Genomic DNA, 14,225 nt, shown 5'->3' with positions numbered 1-14,225 from the left:
TCAATGTTTTTGGCTTGCCTAGCCAGCAATGTTTTGAACCAGGGCTGCTGTGTTTCGCTGGGCTATCTAGACTCAGTGCTCATTTGTGACTTGCCGTCCTCCGTCTTGTCCAGCCCCCCAGCGCACTGCTCAGTTTCAACTCCCGTTCCCCAGACAGAGATGGTCAGGTTTCTCCACGGTGTCATTCAAATTGATAGTAATGGCAGAGACTGGCTTTGTAGAGAAACAGGCTCAAAGCACAAACCCTGCCGCTTTTTGTTACTGGAAAGCTGAATGCTGAAGCTTTCTGTACCTAACGTTGGTTCTCATTAACTATGTGACACATCAATGTGAAAGAGGAAAACACTGGTTGTTTTCATTTTATTTTGGGTGCAGATAGCCACAAGCAACTACCTCAAACGTGTTTTAACATTTGGAGCTGAAGAACGTATTCCAGCGGTTAAACGTGCCTCTAACTTGAGGGACAGAGAAATGTGCTTAAAGAACATGGCTTAAAGAAACCTTCCCTCCCTACTACTTGAAGTAGAAGTGAGATTGCCCTCTGCAACACCTGACCATCAGATCAATGACTTCAGCACTTATACCCACTTCATAAGCACTGGGCAGCTGCTGCAATGCTTGCAACGCTCTTGATGTCACTGCTGGGTTTAAGCCAATGATGTATTTTATGATTAGAGATTTTGTTTTTCACTGGAACAACTTCAAGGCTTTTTCATCACTAGCTCATGTTTGTTCCTTACACCAGCGGAGAGAAAATAAGTGAGTGGTGGAGAACAATCTGTGCCAGATACTGACGGCACTGTCTGTCTCACCAGCCCTCAGCCGTGCTGATCTTACAAAAACTCAGAAGCTTGCTGAGGATTTTATTTCTGAATATAGGAAAACACCAAAATGAGGGCATTTAAGTGAGAGGTTGGACTCTCCTCCCTTCCCTTCTGTAGCATGCATAAACGAGGCCTTCTCCCACCCCAGCCCCTTCAGTCGGTCTGTGTGCATCCCGAGAGGCAGAGCAGAGCATTTCCTAAACACAATAAACATTACTCTGTCACGATTAGTTTTTACATTTCTGTGTTTTATTTCTTGTTTTGTTTGAAATGACCTGTACCACAAGAATACAATTCATTTATTTCACAGGTTTTGCTTTCTTTTTTTTTTCTTTTTTCTTTTTTTTTTTTTTTTAGGAGCAGATAATAGTTAAGTAGATACTGTGTATTTCACTGTCTTTAACTCCCTGCATCAATCTCACAGCCTCTGTCTCTCTAGCTTCCCTCTATAAGCCAGCCACAAGAACATACAATTGGCCATACAACTGATTATAGCTTGTGGATACAAAGTGGAAGCACTTTTTCTCAGCTCCAATTGGTAATAAAAGCTCAATAAGTTACATTCTTAAGGGTCTTCCTCAGTGATCTCCCCCTCCAATAGCTGCTTATATGTTTCTGGTGAATTTGTTAATTGTTTAAAAAAAAGATGACAGCTTACAAAGAGAAAAATAATGCCCCCTTAGCGCAAACAGTACTGCGAGGTTCTGATTGTTGCAGGGGAGTTTCTTGTAGCTTCAGTTTTGCTGCGAGGTGTAATGCCCAAGTTTCCCCAGAAACCTCATTTTTGTGTAGTGTTTAACCCTTTCCTTTAATTGATCCCCATGAAATTAATTTTGCAATACAGGCCAGAGACCGCTGTTCCCAGAGAAGAATGTGCCCCAAACAGAAGAACTGGTCACTTGGGAAGAACCGCCTTCTGGTAGTGGCTCACAGGTACGTGGTTTCTGTTATCTGCACGTGCATATCGGGGGCTAGAGCTGCTCTTACCATACTAGCTGTATGTCAGCTTCACGCTTACCCACTGTCACCGATACACTTACCTCTACAGTTCTGCTTTGCTTTTCTTTAAGTCACAGAAACCGAGGTCCAAACTCTGTCATCTTTTGCCCCATGCAAAAAGACAGCTATATGGAGCTGACTCTGTTAGCCCCATATTACAAATGAATGGCGTAAGACACGCTGACCAGAACCCACTTCCCAGTTTACGTCTCAATTCCACATCTCCAAACCTCTTTGTAAGTGCCTATGAGAATCCGAAGACCTAAGCAGTTGCTGAAGCCTCATTTCCTACTTTAAACTGCACAGAGGGGACTACACTAAGATGGCACCCTTTTCTGCAAGCCCGACCTGCTGTGTAGCTGGACAGTGCTCCCCAGTTGTGGCAGCATGCTGGTACTAGTGATGCACAGCAGATCAGAGAAACTGGAAAGGGATGGGATACACGTGAAGCCTGCACTTGTCTGAAAGGCCAAAGAGACCTGCCCCGCTTTGCAATTAAAGATGGTACAAGCCTTTTAAGGGTTAAATCTAGACAGGTGTTTCTGTCCCTGTTCTTGGGAAGGAGTTTGCATCATTGGTATAGAGAGCCTGATAAATGGTAATTACTGCCTGGTTCAGTTCCCATCCTGTTTCAGGAGCAAACCAGCAAAATTTCCAGGCCTATTACCTTCAAGCAATGATGGGATATCCAGTTGGGCTCCAAGGTTATGCAGCTGTAATGGAGAAAGAAAGTCCTGCAAAAAAATGCATTTAGTATCTTTATATTGTTCTGCCAACACAGCCATTGCCTCCATACTCTAAATAGACAGCAGTTGCCGTGAGCTAGAAGGTAACTCAGCAGCCCTCCTTCACAATCATGTTTTCTAGGTTATTTTCCCCTCTGTTCTGGAAAGCAAGCCCAAGTTCAAATTCAACAAAGCTGGAGGAGTCTTTTCACAGACTCAAAGAATGGTTGAGGTCATCTGGTCCAAAGCCCCTGCTCAAGCAGGGTTCCTTAAAGAAGATTTCCCTGGAACTTTTTTTAAATGACCTTCCCAGCCAGAGCCCAGCAGAGTAAGACTTGCTTCTTAGGATCTTTTCAGCCCACTTTGGGACAGCTGTGAGGCAGGCTGGAACACAGTGTGCTGCAGCTGGGCTGAGTGGGACTCAGCAGAGAAGCAACAGTGGTCAAGAGAGTCCTGCTTAGAGGCAACAGCACAGCGAATGTGTGAAAGTATTCATGCCACAGCCAGAAAGAGTTGCCAGGCTGCAACACACAGCAAACTGGCTCTAGTGAAGGCTTGCATTTCAGTTTGGTCCCTCTCATTCACAGATAGATACAGAGATTGTAAGCGCAACCAAAAGCTATCGTTTTCTCCCCAGCTCTCTCTGGGAAGGAGAAGGTGAAGAGAAGCACAGGTATCTGTTCAAAGCACAAGGCCACGGTGTAATTGCTGCTGCTTTGAGCATGGAAACAATCCCAGCTCCCACGTGCCTTCTGTCTCTTGGGTCTCTGCTGGCTTACTAATATACCTGAAGCAAGACTGACTTCCTTTATGCGGTGAATACAGAATGGGTGAGTAGCTATGGCTGTATAGTGTACGGAGAACTCAGAGGAGATGGAACTGAACTACCTAAAGGACCAGCAGAGGGCTGGCTACACGAGCTGAGAGCTCAGTAGCAGCGAGCTTCCTCAGTTTCTGAGCTAGCCTGAGCTTTGCACTGCGAACCCTGCACAGGGACATACACGTTCTGTTGCAGTAGAGAACAAGCACCCAGTATCTCGCTGATCACACTTCTTAACCACAGCTTGGAAGGCTTCCTGTGCAGGTTATCCAGGAATGGAAGCCTAAGTTGAACAGAGGCAGCGGAGGCAGTGGTGCCTTCAATACAGATCAGAGGCTTCTCCTCACTTCTGCTGTCATGCCACTCACCACCAAACAGACAACACATTCTCTCACCAGCTCAGGCTGGCTCAGACCAAGGTGTCAAAGCAAATAAAATCTCAGAGCATGCCAACAAGCACAGTTTTTCCAAGCCACCCAAATTCCCCTCTGAATACTGGGAATGCAGCAGTTGTGATTTAGCCAGCTGAGCTGAACTAAGGCTCAGACTCAGTAGAAACCTAGTGCCATGAGCAAATAAGCGTTCCACCACTTCTTCTCTGACCACCTTGAGGTCAGGTCTTCTTCCATCAGAGAACCTCTTACCAGGTCCAGGGATAATCCATGCTAGCTTTTTTTGCTCTGTTGAGGATAATGGGATGAGGCAGGGGAAGACAGTAGTTGGGATACTGGATCTGGGGGTTCCACGCCAACCTCTAAGCTTATTTGCCTAGGCTGCCACAAAAACAAAAACAAAAAAAAAAAGCAGTCTCTTGGGCTCAGGAGCTGTGTCCCCAAAAGCGGTTCCTTTGATTCCTAACTAGTATTTGGCAATAAGCCTACGTCTCTGTGGAGGCAAAGATCTATTACTTGAATGAAGCCTAGGCAAGCCCTGGTTTGGGGTGTATTTATACTTGGGCGGTAACCATGCAGACAAACCTTGTGTTCTCTGCCACAAGGAACGAGTGGGGAATGGCACTCAGCTGCACTGAAGAGGCAGGCTTGATATACTACAGGGTGAAAAGTGCGGAAGAACTGTAGTTAGCACCACATCATAGGAGAGGATGCAGAGATTATCGAGTCAACCCAGCACAAAAGCTTACACCAGGATCTGTTTTTCTCACTACCTGGGAAAGGAGCCTTGCATTCTCTCAGGGACGTACATTCTGCCTCTTCAGGGTCCTGCGGGGATTGCACATGGGAGGGACTAGCCAGGCGTAATGACACGCTGTACAAGGTCGCAGAATATCTTACACAGTCAGGAGCATCTTTCCCGGTAAGAAGTGGGGCCTGTATGTACAAGTGTTGGCTGGCGCTAGAGGAGCCTGGGAGGCGGCCATTTTGATCAGGAGAGGTCCAGTAGCGCTCCTCTCCAAAGGAGCGTCTGCCCTATCGTTAGAGCCAGAAAGGTGACAATACGAAGGACCCTGGCCGCTTCCCTTTCTATCTGACCCCTCACAACACAAGCAGATAAAGTTTATATTGACTCTATTCTTCATCTCTTCCTGCTTCAGTCCCCACTCCCCCTCCAGCACTGGTGGAGGAAGCTGGGGACCGGGCGGCCGGCACAGTGCTGAGAGCATCATCGCTCAGAGGGGCTGAGCCCCAGCGACCGCCTCAACAGGTGCAAGAGCGTATTCTGCTATTTCCCACAGAGAAAACAAATGAAAAAAAGAGAAACAGGTGACCGATTAAAAGAGTTTCCCCCCTCCTGTACATGAGATTCTGCAGTCACGCCGACAGATAGACATTAAATAATTCTTCCATAATAAATGATTGGAGATAAAAGCCGGCGGTGGCTGCTGCTGCTGTTTGGATCTCTCCGTTGTCGTTGTCTGCATCTTTGTTTCTAGTTTGTACCCCGGCCATTGTCGGCTGGCGCCGGGGCTGTCAGACCTTTGCCTCTAGCATTTCTAGGAAGAGTTTATGCATGGGAACCTTGCCCTGCAGTTTGATGCTGTAGAAGTGCTGCACAGCTTTGGCGGCTGTCTGCCGCAGGAGGGGCAAGGTCAGGAGCAGCTTCCCTGCTCGCCGGGGCTCCTCGTTGCGCTGACTCAGCTCGTAGTCCTGCAGGGCTTCGTGGAGAAGGTCCTGGAGCTTCTGCACTGCATCCATGTCCTCTATGTGCATAGAGTCTGGGGGGAGGGAGAAGAGAAGGCAAACAGGAAAATCAAACATGAGGAAGGAAATGCTTTCCAGTACTTCACCTAAAGATGCTTTTTTTTTTTTTTTTTTTAATTGCTTTTCTGTTTTGTTTTGTAAGGGGAAAAAAACCAACTTGCTTGCAGGTGTGGGTGCTGCCGGTCTGAAATTCCGTGTCAGGCGCAGGAGCCGGCCCTAGCAGGGCAGGAACCATAGACGTGTTACTGGGGTTTGTGACACGTGGTGCCCTGTGTGCCCACTTCGCTGGTTACTCAAGGCTGCAAGGGGTCGTCCAGGGGCCTTTGTGACTTGCACATTCACTTGCCCTCCACACTCCTGCCGGGGAGTCACCCTGCGAGGGGCAGCATCTGCTGTGCCGCCGCTTGGGAGCAATCTCATTAAGAATAATTAACACTGCTGTAGCGCTTCATCTGTCTAAACTACCTAATTGCCATGCAGCTGCTCAGGGTGTCAGCAAGACAGAAAAGCCCCAGTAGGTCACAGTCAGTGTGCCCAGGGGTGTTGCCAGCCCCACCTTTGTGCATATGCCCCTATTTTCAGAGACTGCCAGCAGCTGCTCGAGAGTTTCTTGTTTCAGTTCTTCCAGAAATCTGTGCCACCTGCAAGACCTCTTCCCTTACACTGCCAGGCTGCTGGAGAGGCTAGCAGAGAGTGCAAGGTTAGCACAGCTCCCTGGTGCATCTCCGAGGCAAAGGTAGTTGGTAGTGACCCAGTCCTGGGTCAAGCTGAGGCACCCAAGATGAACGCAGACTGCTAAATTTGTGGCAAAGTCTTGATGGCAGAGGGCACCACAACAGAGGAGAGACCTTAGATTAGAGAAGCTAGCTAAGCACCGTGTCATTGAAGGTTTTCTCCCTTTCATCTTGCTGATAGTTGCTTCTGCCTCACAACCCTGACAGAGCTGTAGACTGTTGCCTTGTCTTCATTGTTCAGAGACTTTTAATCAATATTGAACACACTGATAAAGATTCCAATTTCTGCCACAGGGCAACGAGTCTAGAAGCAGCAGCAAAGGGATGCTAGAATAAACACACACAGTTGCACCTGTCTGCTACTCTAGCTGGGCTTTGCAGTGTAACAGTGTCTTGCTCAGCCTACATGCATCCGACACAAATGTGAGGACTTGTTTCCCAAGTCTGACAGCAATTGAGGAGGAGGAAAGCCAGACGAAATGCCAAAATCTCTCCAGAAATTTGCATCATCGCTATGGAGAGCTCAACACAAATTAGAGACTGTGAATTTCATAAAATAGATGCACAGTAATGCTATTTATGATGTATGATTTGTAAAGTACTACAACAGCCAAGAAAATAACGTCTATCAAGAAAGCTGTTTAAGAAGTTGTTTAGAAGGAATGCACTAATTAGGGGATATCAAAGAGTTGTACTTCCAAGATGTCTACTGGGGAAAAATCATTATTGCTGTATTTGCTTTTTGTATCCAAGAGACCAGGCAATGAAGCCCAGGAAAGGGCTGGTGGGTCATCGTAGTGACTTGAGCTTGCCACAGAGGCTGATTCTGAAGGAAGAGGGAAAGAGGGAGGGAGGGAGAGAGGGAGAAACACCCTGGCAACTTCTCAACCAGGTGGCTCCTCTGGAGAATTTCCATACACCATTAGGAGAAGCATTTCCTTCCAAACTGCGGAGGTAATTTTGGAGACTAGAAGCATCAAGAAGTGGAACTCACTCAGAGAGAAATGTGTTCCACACTTCCTATTTAATGTGTGTTGTTCTGGCTGGGGGCACAAAGGGAGAAGTAAGAGCTCCTGTCAGAGGTTACAGAGCCCGGTAGGTGCTGGAGGCACCACGCAGTAAAGCCATGCTTCAGGTCAGGGTGGGTGCCCTGCTTCTGAGTGCTGCTGCTTCTGCTGTGCAGTAGACAATGCTCAAGATGTGCCCTTATGCTACCAGGCCTCTGTAAGGTGATGAGACCTAACAGCACTAAATAGCCAGGCACATAGATGGAGAGGAACTGGGGAAATAAAGATCCAAGGCTTGTCTTTCTTCTTTTCCTACTCTTTGCTGAAAGAAACTCAAAATTGGCAGCTGACTGCAAAATATAAAATAACACTGCAGGATTAATTTCTTTTCAATCCATCCATGAGCTGGTGTCAATGGCATTGATAAACCGTTAATTACAAAATCAATATCTATGAATTTATACAGCTGTCAGAGCACTGAGGTGCTCTGGAGGCAGCCTGGCCATGTCCCTGAGGGTCAGCAGGGCTAGATGTGAGGCTTCGTGTTAGAAGCCTTTTTCTCCAGCACTGCTGGCATGGCATATAGAGCAGGTATGAGAATGGACAAGGCCCATTGCCTCCTCACCTAACTCTTCCTTTGTAGTTCTGGCAGGAGCAGAAAGAACAGGGACTTAAAGGACCCATTAATAAAGAATTTGCTACACATCCCCTTACGAGATCCAGGCCTTGCTCACTCTGTCTCAGCATTGAACATATTGAGAAAGGAAAAAGGAAAAAAAAAAGAGAAATAAGAGTTGGTCAGTCTGGGACGTCCTTAGCTGAACATGTGCTGTATGCTAACCTGGAGAGCTCATCAATGCACAGATTGATCAATTTGTATTCTTGAGGCAAAAGGAGCTAGAAATGCTTAACATGGGATTGCTGTCTTCAAACTGTAACAGGTGACATTTACAGCACACCTACTTTGTCAAAAAATGGTTGATGGTCGCATTGTTTGACCTTGCTTGCTGCTTAGGGACATTAAGAATTAATTTCTCTGCTCTCTGAAAAGTACTCAGTAAAGACAGACTTTGGTTGGATTGTCTCTATTATTCCCACCAGATGAGTCTTTGGTGCATTTCAGTGATTATTAGATATCAGCCAGAGTTTGGGCAAGGCAGTTCCTTCAAAGCAACACTGCACCTACTGTCACCTTCTCCTCTAGTGAACAGCAAGTGAGCTGCCACTTCTCTTTCCATTCACTTTAATTACTAGAAACAAAGGCTCAACGTGGACAGAGCTGCATGGAAGAGTGGAAAGTCCCTAGAAACTGGATTGCATGAGAAGTTACACTCAACAGAAATAGGGGAAAATCAGGAATTTATCTTTATGGAAGGCAAGCAGCAGAAGACAGGTTCCAGCAGCACAAGTGTTATAAGGCATATACGGGCTTAGCCCTGACAGCACAGTGAGCAGTATCAGTAGAGTGCTTCTGTTGCACCATGAAGAACTTGAGAGCATCAAGGCTCAGGTCCTACAGCAGGTCCGCTCAAACACAGGTCAGATAAATGTCCCAGTATGGCTCTTCTGTCACCCTGTCACTACACTGCCTTAGCACTTCAGCCTCTCTGAGATGCCCTTCTCCTTGTTTAATCCTATGACCTTCCTGGTAGACAGGAGGCAGGTTTTTTAACAAGAGTTGATTACATAGCCAAAAACCACCATCCCACAATCTAGAGAGAGGGCAGCCTTGGCCATCTGCCCATCCTGGTTCAGTGGCAAAGTGAAGGCAGCAATTAGAGGTAAAAAAAAAAAAAAAAAAAAAAAAAAAAAAAAAAAAAAAAAAACCAGTATATGAGAAATTGAAAAAGGGAAGTAGATAGTAATTTATATGAATCAAAAGTTATGAAGTGTAGAAAATCGATAAGCGAAGTGAAGGACATTGGAAGAAAATCCATGGCTGGAAGGGCTAAGGACCATAAAGAAGAGTTTTATAAATATTTAAGAAATAGAAGAAAAATGACCATTTGTAGGGGGACTCTTTTATGCTGTAGATGATTAAACTATTAATAGAATGTGGAAGCAAAAGTCCGCAGTGAGTATTTCTGTCCTGCGTTTAGAACAAGAAGTGTTATGTACCTGTCTTGTATGAAGATGATGAGATTCCTTATTCTCTTGTTTCCACAAGAAAGTATCAGACATCTGTTAGGGACAAGCTTCACAGGAATTAGTAGACCTTGGTAACTTGGCTTTAAGTTTTAAAATTGCTGGCAAAGGCCCCCCCACCTAGGGCAGATTAATAATTGCCAAGTGTAGCTATTTTTGAGAAATTCGAGATGGCTGGAAAAGTTCTAATGAAGCATATACTTTCCCAGGTCCTGAGTGATAATTGCTACTGATGTGAACCAGAGTAAAATAAAGGAAGAGGAAATGTGATGTTCAATTAAAACCTAAGAGGTGGTATTACAACTACTGCCAGTCTGCACAATACTTTGGAATAGAGGTCTTGTCAAACAAACCTGATTTCATTCTCTGATGAGATTACAAGTTTGGTTGATAAAGTTAACTGCATAGATATAATAGACTTAGTCTTTTATACGGCACTTGGCTTAGCACCACAGGACATTCTCATTAAAAAATTAGCACCATGCAATATCAATAAAGCACACTTTCAATTGATTAGTTACTGGCCAGATGACAGATTTCAAAGTAGCTATCAGTGGTGAATCATCCCTGGAGGAAGAGATTTCTGGTGGAGACCCACAGGGATCAGTAAAACAACAGATGCTACCCAACATTTTTATCAATTATCTGTAAGTGATTTCTTTCTTTCTTTCCAATTGCTGCTTAAGATGTGTGGATGACAAAGCAGAACAGAAAGGTATAAAACGGTGAGGATAGAGTAGCCTCACAGAATTCTGGACCACTTGCTTATACCTGAAGTAACCTATAGCCCCAGAATACAACAATGGTATAGGAACTGTATCATGTCAAGCTGTCAGGCGTAAAAGGACCTGGGATCATAGGACACAGTGCAGAAAAGATCACTATCTGCATGCTGATTGAACTAAGGCAAACTGTTGCTTAGGATATGGTGCCTTTCTTTTCTTTTTAAATTGAGAGAATGACCGATTTCTTTCAACTACATGATAGTCAACTATCACGAAAGATGTGGATTTCCCCATATCTAAGGTCTTCAGCTTCATACTGAGTGTCTTTCTGGAAAGTGCCTTTAGCTGAACACAGATACCGGACTCACTGCTGGCCTGCAAGGGTGAACTGTGTAACCTGCATGTTGCAGTTTGACAAGATCAGATTTGAGACAGTGAGACTCAAGGGATGTAGAGGGAGCCCTCGTCACACAATAGCTTCAGCAGTTTCCCTTCGGAAGGAACTCCTGAGCAAATATATGTCTGGTACAGCATCAGTACAGCACACACAACCTTGTGTCTCTCATGGGCACAGGCTTCCAGCCAGCTGGCCTGCGGGCTGCGAACCTCCCCACACTGAGATGGAGGCTGAGGGCCCTCATCTCTCTCATCCTCTTCCCAAAAAGAAACAGAACAGGCAACGTCAGGCTTCTGCCAGCACATCCTATCCTCTACCATTCAGACAGGGAGGGGAATTCAGTATCAGTGGTCACTAAACACCTACAGCAACAGACCAAGCAGCCTTAACACCCACAGGATGGTTTTTTGTTTCTTGTTTGTTTGTTTGTTTTTTGTGGGATCTAAAACTAAGATTAGAGTTTCCCTGCATGCTATAACTGCTCAACACTACTCAAGTGGGTGCAGGCTTAGCCTGCATCCCCTTATCTAAACTCATGGCACAAGGCCTTTCTTTTAGCACTAGAATCCAGCCCACCTCTGGCGGGTCCCACTTCCCAGTTCAGGGCCAGTTTGCAGTTGAGGCCATAGTGGCAGCAGGCCACATTTCTCTCTCCTCTCCAGCTTGGAGCCTCCACCTCCCTTGTCTCTTATGGATGACAGAGAAATTTAGGGATGCTGCACAACACGGGCAAAGCACAGTCTAGGGCACTGGGCCCTAAGTTCCTTCCAGGCCAGTTAACAGCATATGCAATGACTCTCTGATCACTAGGCTGCCTGGGCCAGGGCTGTACCTGAATTGGCGAGGGCCAGAGCCTTAAGCGTGACAAACTCTTCCTTTTCCACCTTGAGCTTCTTGTAGCGGCGCACCAGTTGTAGGATGGCCAGGTAGAGCTCGAGCAGCCCCGTCAGACGAGAGTGTTCTTCATCCATGATGTAGTCCTCAGCGTAGACGAGCTTGTCCTCGTATGGCAGGGAGCGGTACACAATGCCCAGGATGAGGATTTCCATCCAGGCGCTCTGCAGGAGGCTCATCTGGTCCCCAAGGGAGAGATTGGAGAACCCTGATGGGGCAAAAGACAGCCAGGGTCAAATGGGTGTGCAGCAAAGAATCCAAGCCTGGGCTTCCTAATTTCCCTGGGGTCTACCCAAAGCACTCTCCCCCTGCAACTCTCCAAAAATGCTTGCTGAAGTGACCCCTGTCTCTGTGGCAAACAGAACACACAGAATATAGCAACCTTAATGATAACCTCTTTTCAGTGATCTGTACTTCTTCTATAGCAGCAACTGTCTGGCATCACAACTTCCTGTTCACTGCACCTTTGTAATTTTGTATAGCAGCCCATTTAGTCTCCCCAGCTGAACCAAAGAGCGGAGAAAAGCTCCAGATAGATAGCAGAAAAGATTGTTTCTGATGGGATAGGAAGGAATAACACATGCATACTGCAGTCTCTCATTTCAGACAACCTAAGAGAAGGTCCTGCCACAACAGAGCGCTGAAGTGTCAAAAGCTGAATGTGTCTGTGAAAAAATCCTCTTCTATTCATCAGCATTCCCTGAGCTCCACACCATCAGCTTTCTGCCCCTCACAGCCAACCCTACCCAGTACACAAACACCTTTGTGGTGCTATACAAACACCTAAATTCTTGCCAGACCCTGTAGCATCAGAACCAGCACTTAGCAGTGAAGCAGATCATCCTCCTCAAAGAGAATAAGAGCAATCAGAGTCACATTCACAGACAGCCTCAGAGCCCTGTTGGCACTGGTGAGGAAGTGGAGAGGCTGAAACACAGAGGTACTGTCTGTCTGAAAAGAAAGGCAAAATCAAGTGCATAGGAAAGAAAGCTATATCTGTTACGTCCTTAGTATCAAGCCCATGATCCCAGAAAGCCAGATTATGAAAGAAGGATCCTAGGAGACAGGCACTGTATGGCAGCCATTGCAGACAGGGATGTCAAGTACAGTGAGTTGGTCCCATCTTGGCAGCTCCTGTCCACCACTGACAGGCAGGAGTTGTGATATTTGGCAGCAACTTGTGTCTAAAGGTTCCCCAGGCAGTGGGAGAATGGGGCACTCTGACACACTCAGCTGGGAGGGCTGTGCTGCACCAGCCTCCCCTGCCAGTCTTCACTCCACATGCTTATTCAGCTTTGGGGTTCACTCTCCTCAAGGGGCATGGCAGCTCATTAGCCTCTGTCCCCAGGAGCCTCCCAGCCTCACTAACTGAGTGTTAGGCCCAGCGGGACGCTTCCATCCCACAGCCCTCCCTGCTCACTTTCCTTGGACCCATGTCAGGCCTAGGTAGCCAGCCGCCATGATGGTCATTTGATTTCTCTTGTTATCAAGTTGGCAATTAACAAAAGAGCTGATGATTGCTATATTGACTGACTGAGGGTCCTCTTTTTCTATCTGCGCTATCTCAGTTGGGGAAGGGATGGCAGAAGGGTGGGTTAGTGGTATTTATTTATCACTACGCCATGTTTTGTGTTTGTGTTGCCAGGGGAAGCAAAGGGTGATAATGGCCTGGCAGCCCTTGGACATCCAATTTCCCTTATCAGGCCACTGAATAGAAAAGAGGCCCCAGGCCACATTAATTAACAGATACCAATCAGCTGTCACGTGTTGTGTGTGCAAGGTCTGAGGGGAGCAGTGGGTGGGAGGAAAGAATCAATAAACCACTGGGGAGGAGTGCCAGAGGGAACAGCTAAAGAGTCCAGGCTGCTGGGGAGAAAAGCTGCAAAAATCTAGCTCCATGACTGTGAGATTGATTCCTGTACAGCACAGCCCACGTAGCCCCATGCCTGGTGAAACCCATCCCTTGCTGAGGCTGCAGGGATGCCTGCCTCCTTCTTCACCTCAGCCTCCTGCTTTTTTGCTGCTCCTGAACGCAACCATCCCGAGTCCAAGAGCAGGCTGAGGCAGCTCTCAGACTCGGGTCCTGTCTCCCCATGTCTCCTTGCTACTCAGGAGCCTCATAGGATTAGCCACGAGGCAGAGAAAGCTGTGCACAGGCACTGGCACAGTCTGGTGCCTGGAATTTCTCCTCTGCAGCCAGCTTTCAGCCTTTCAGTCACCTTTCTCCTAGCTTTGCCCAGGGAGAACAGCTCCACATTTGGGCTGCTGCCTTAAGTCCAGTTCCTGGGTCAATCCTGTGGCCCTTCTGCACTGTCTTTACTCACCTGGGTTGCAAACGGGGTTGTGCTGTTGTCTCAATACAGTCTGCCAACAAAATTTGTTAAAGATAGAGAAACAGTTATATAGTATGGTGAGAGGATCCAAGACAGACATAGCTCACACATCTGCTACAGAATGAAGTGGAAAATCTTGATATAATCTTAGCAGTAGCCTGTACATCCAGCAACTCTATGAATCACTCTTTCCCAGAGGTGGTTATGGCAGGTAGGGAATTGCAAAGCAGAGACCATTCTTTACCTATGCCAAGGGGGACAGAAGAGCCAGCTGTAATTGCCTTGCCCACCCAGCAGAGTCCTCTGCCAGTCCCCTGTGGTGAGCATGAAGGCAGGAGCGCTGCAGTGCCAGTCCTGGATCTGAACTGTGTGACAGGATTGGGACCCTCTTCCTCCATTGTTTTCGCAAGTACAATGCAAGGGCTGGGGGGCTGTGCTGTATGATACTGCACTCTGCACAGAC

The 14,225-nt window shown here is 46.8% G+C and overlaps 1 protein-coding gene and 1 long non-coding RNA gene across 25 annotated transcripts in view; one reads left to right on the top strand and one right to left on the bottom strand.

Annotated features, from left to right (window-relative positions):
* LOC107053519 overlaps positions 1-14,225 on the top strand; it is a 182,685-nt gene that overhangs the window by 103,059 nt on the left and 65,401 nt on the right. For 10 of the 22 annotated variants that reach the window (XR_005860464.2, XR_006939504.1, XR_006939507.1 and 7 more), the window contains exon 5: positions 1,669-1,757. This is a non-coding gene — a long non-coding RNA (uncharacterized LOC107053519). Of the gene's footprint in view, positions 1-1,668; positions 3,379-4,584; positions 5,198-14,225 lie in introns of those variants that run through there. The other 12 variants (XR_006939503.1, XR_001466834.4, XR_001466841.4 and 9 more) reach the window with 6 other exon arrangements.
* ESRRB (estrogen related receptor beta) overlaps positions 2,850-14,225 on the bottom strand; it is a 127,696-nt gene continuing 116,320 nt past the window's right edge. For all 3 annotated transcript variants that reach the window (XM_015287714.4, XM_015287711.4, XM_015287709.4), the window contains exons 6-7: positions 11,368-11,637; positions 2,850-5,541 (exon numbers count right to left, since the gene is read on the bottom strand). In XM_015287714.4, the coding sequence (XP_015143200.1) occupies positions 5,297-5,541; positions 11,368-11,637 (515 nt within the window). In that variant the 3' untranslated portion in view covers positions 2,850-5,296. The remainder of the gene's footprint in view (positions 5,542-11,367; positions 11,638-14,225) is intronic.

This window comes from Gallus gallus, chromosome 5, assembly GCF_016699485.2.
Source record: "Gallus gallus isolate bGalGal1 chromosome 5, bGalGal1.mat.broiler.GRCg7b, whole genome shotgun sequence".
Taxonomy (NCBI): domain Eukaryota; kingdom Metazoa; phylum Chordata; class Aves; order Galliformes; family Phasianidae; genus Gallus; species Gallus gallus.
This window is presented reverse-complemented; position numbering and strand designations above follow the sequence as displayed.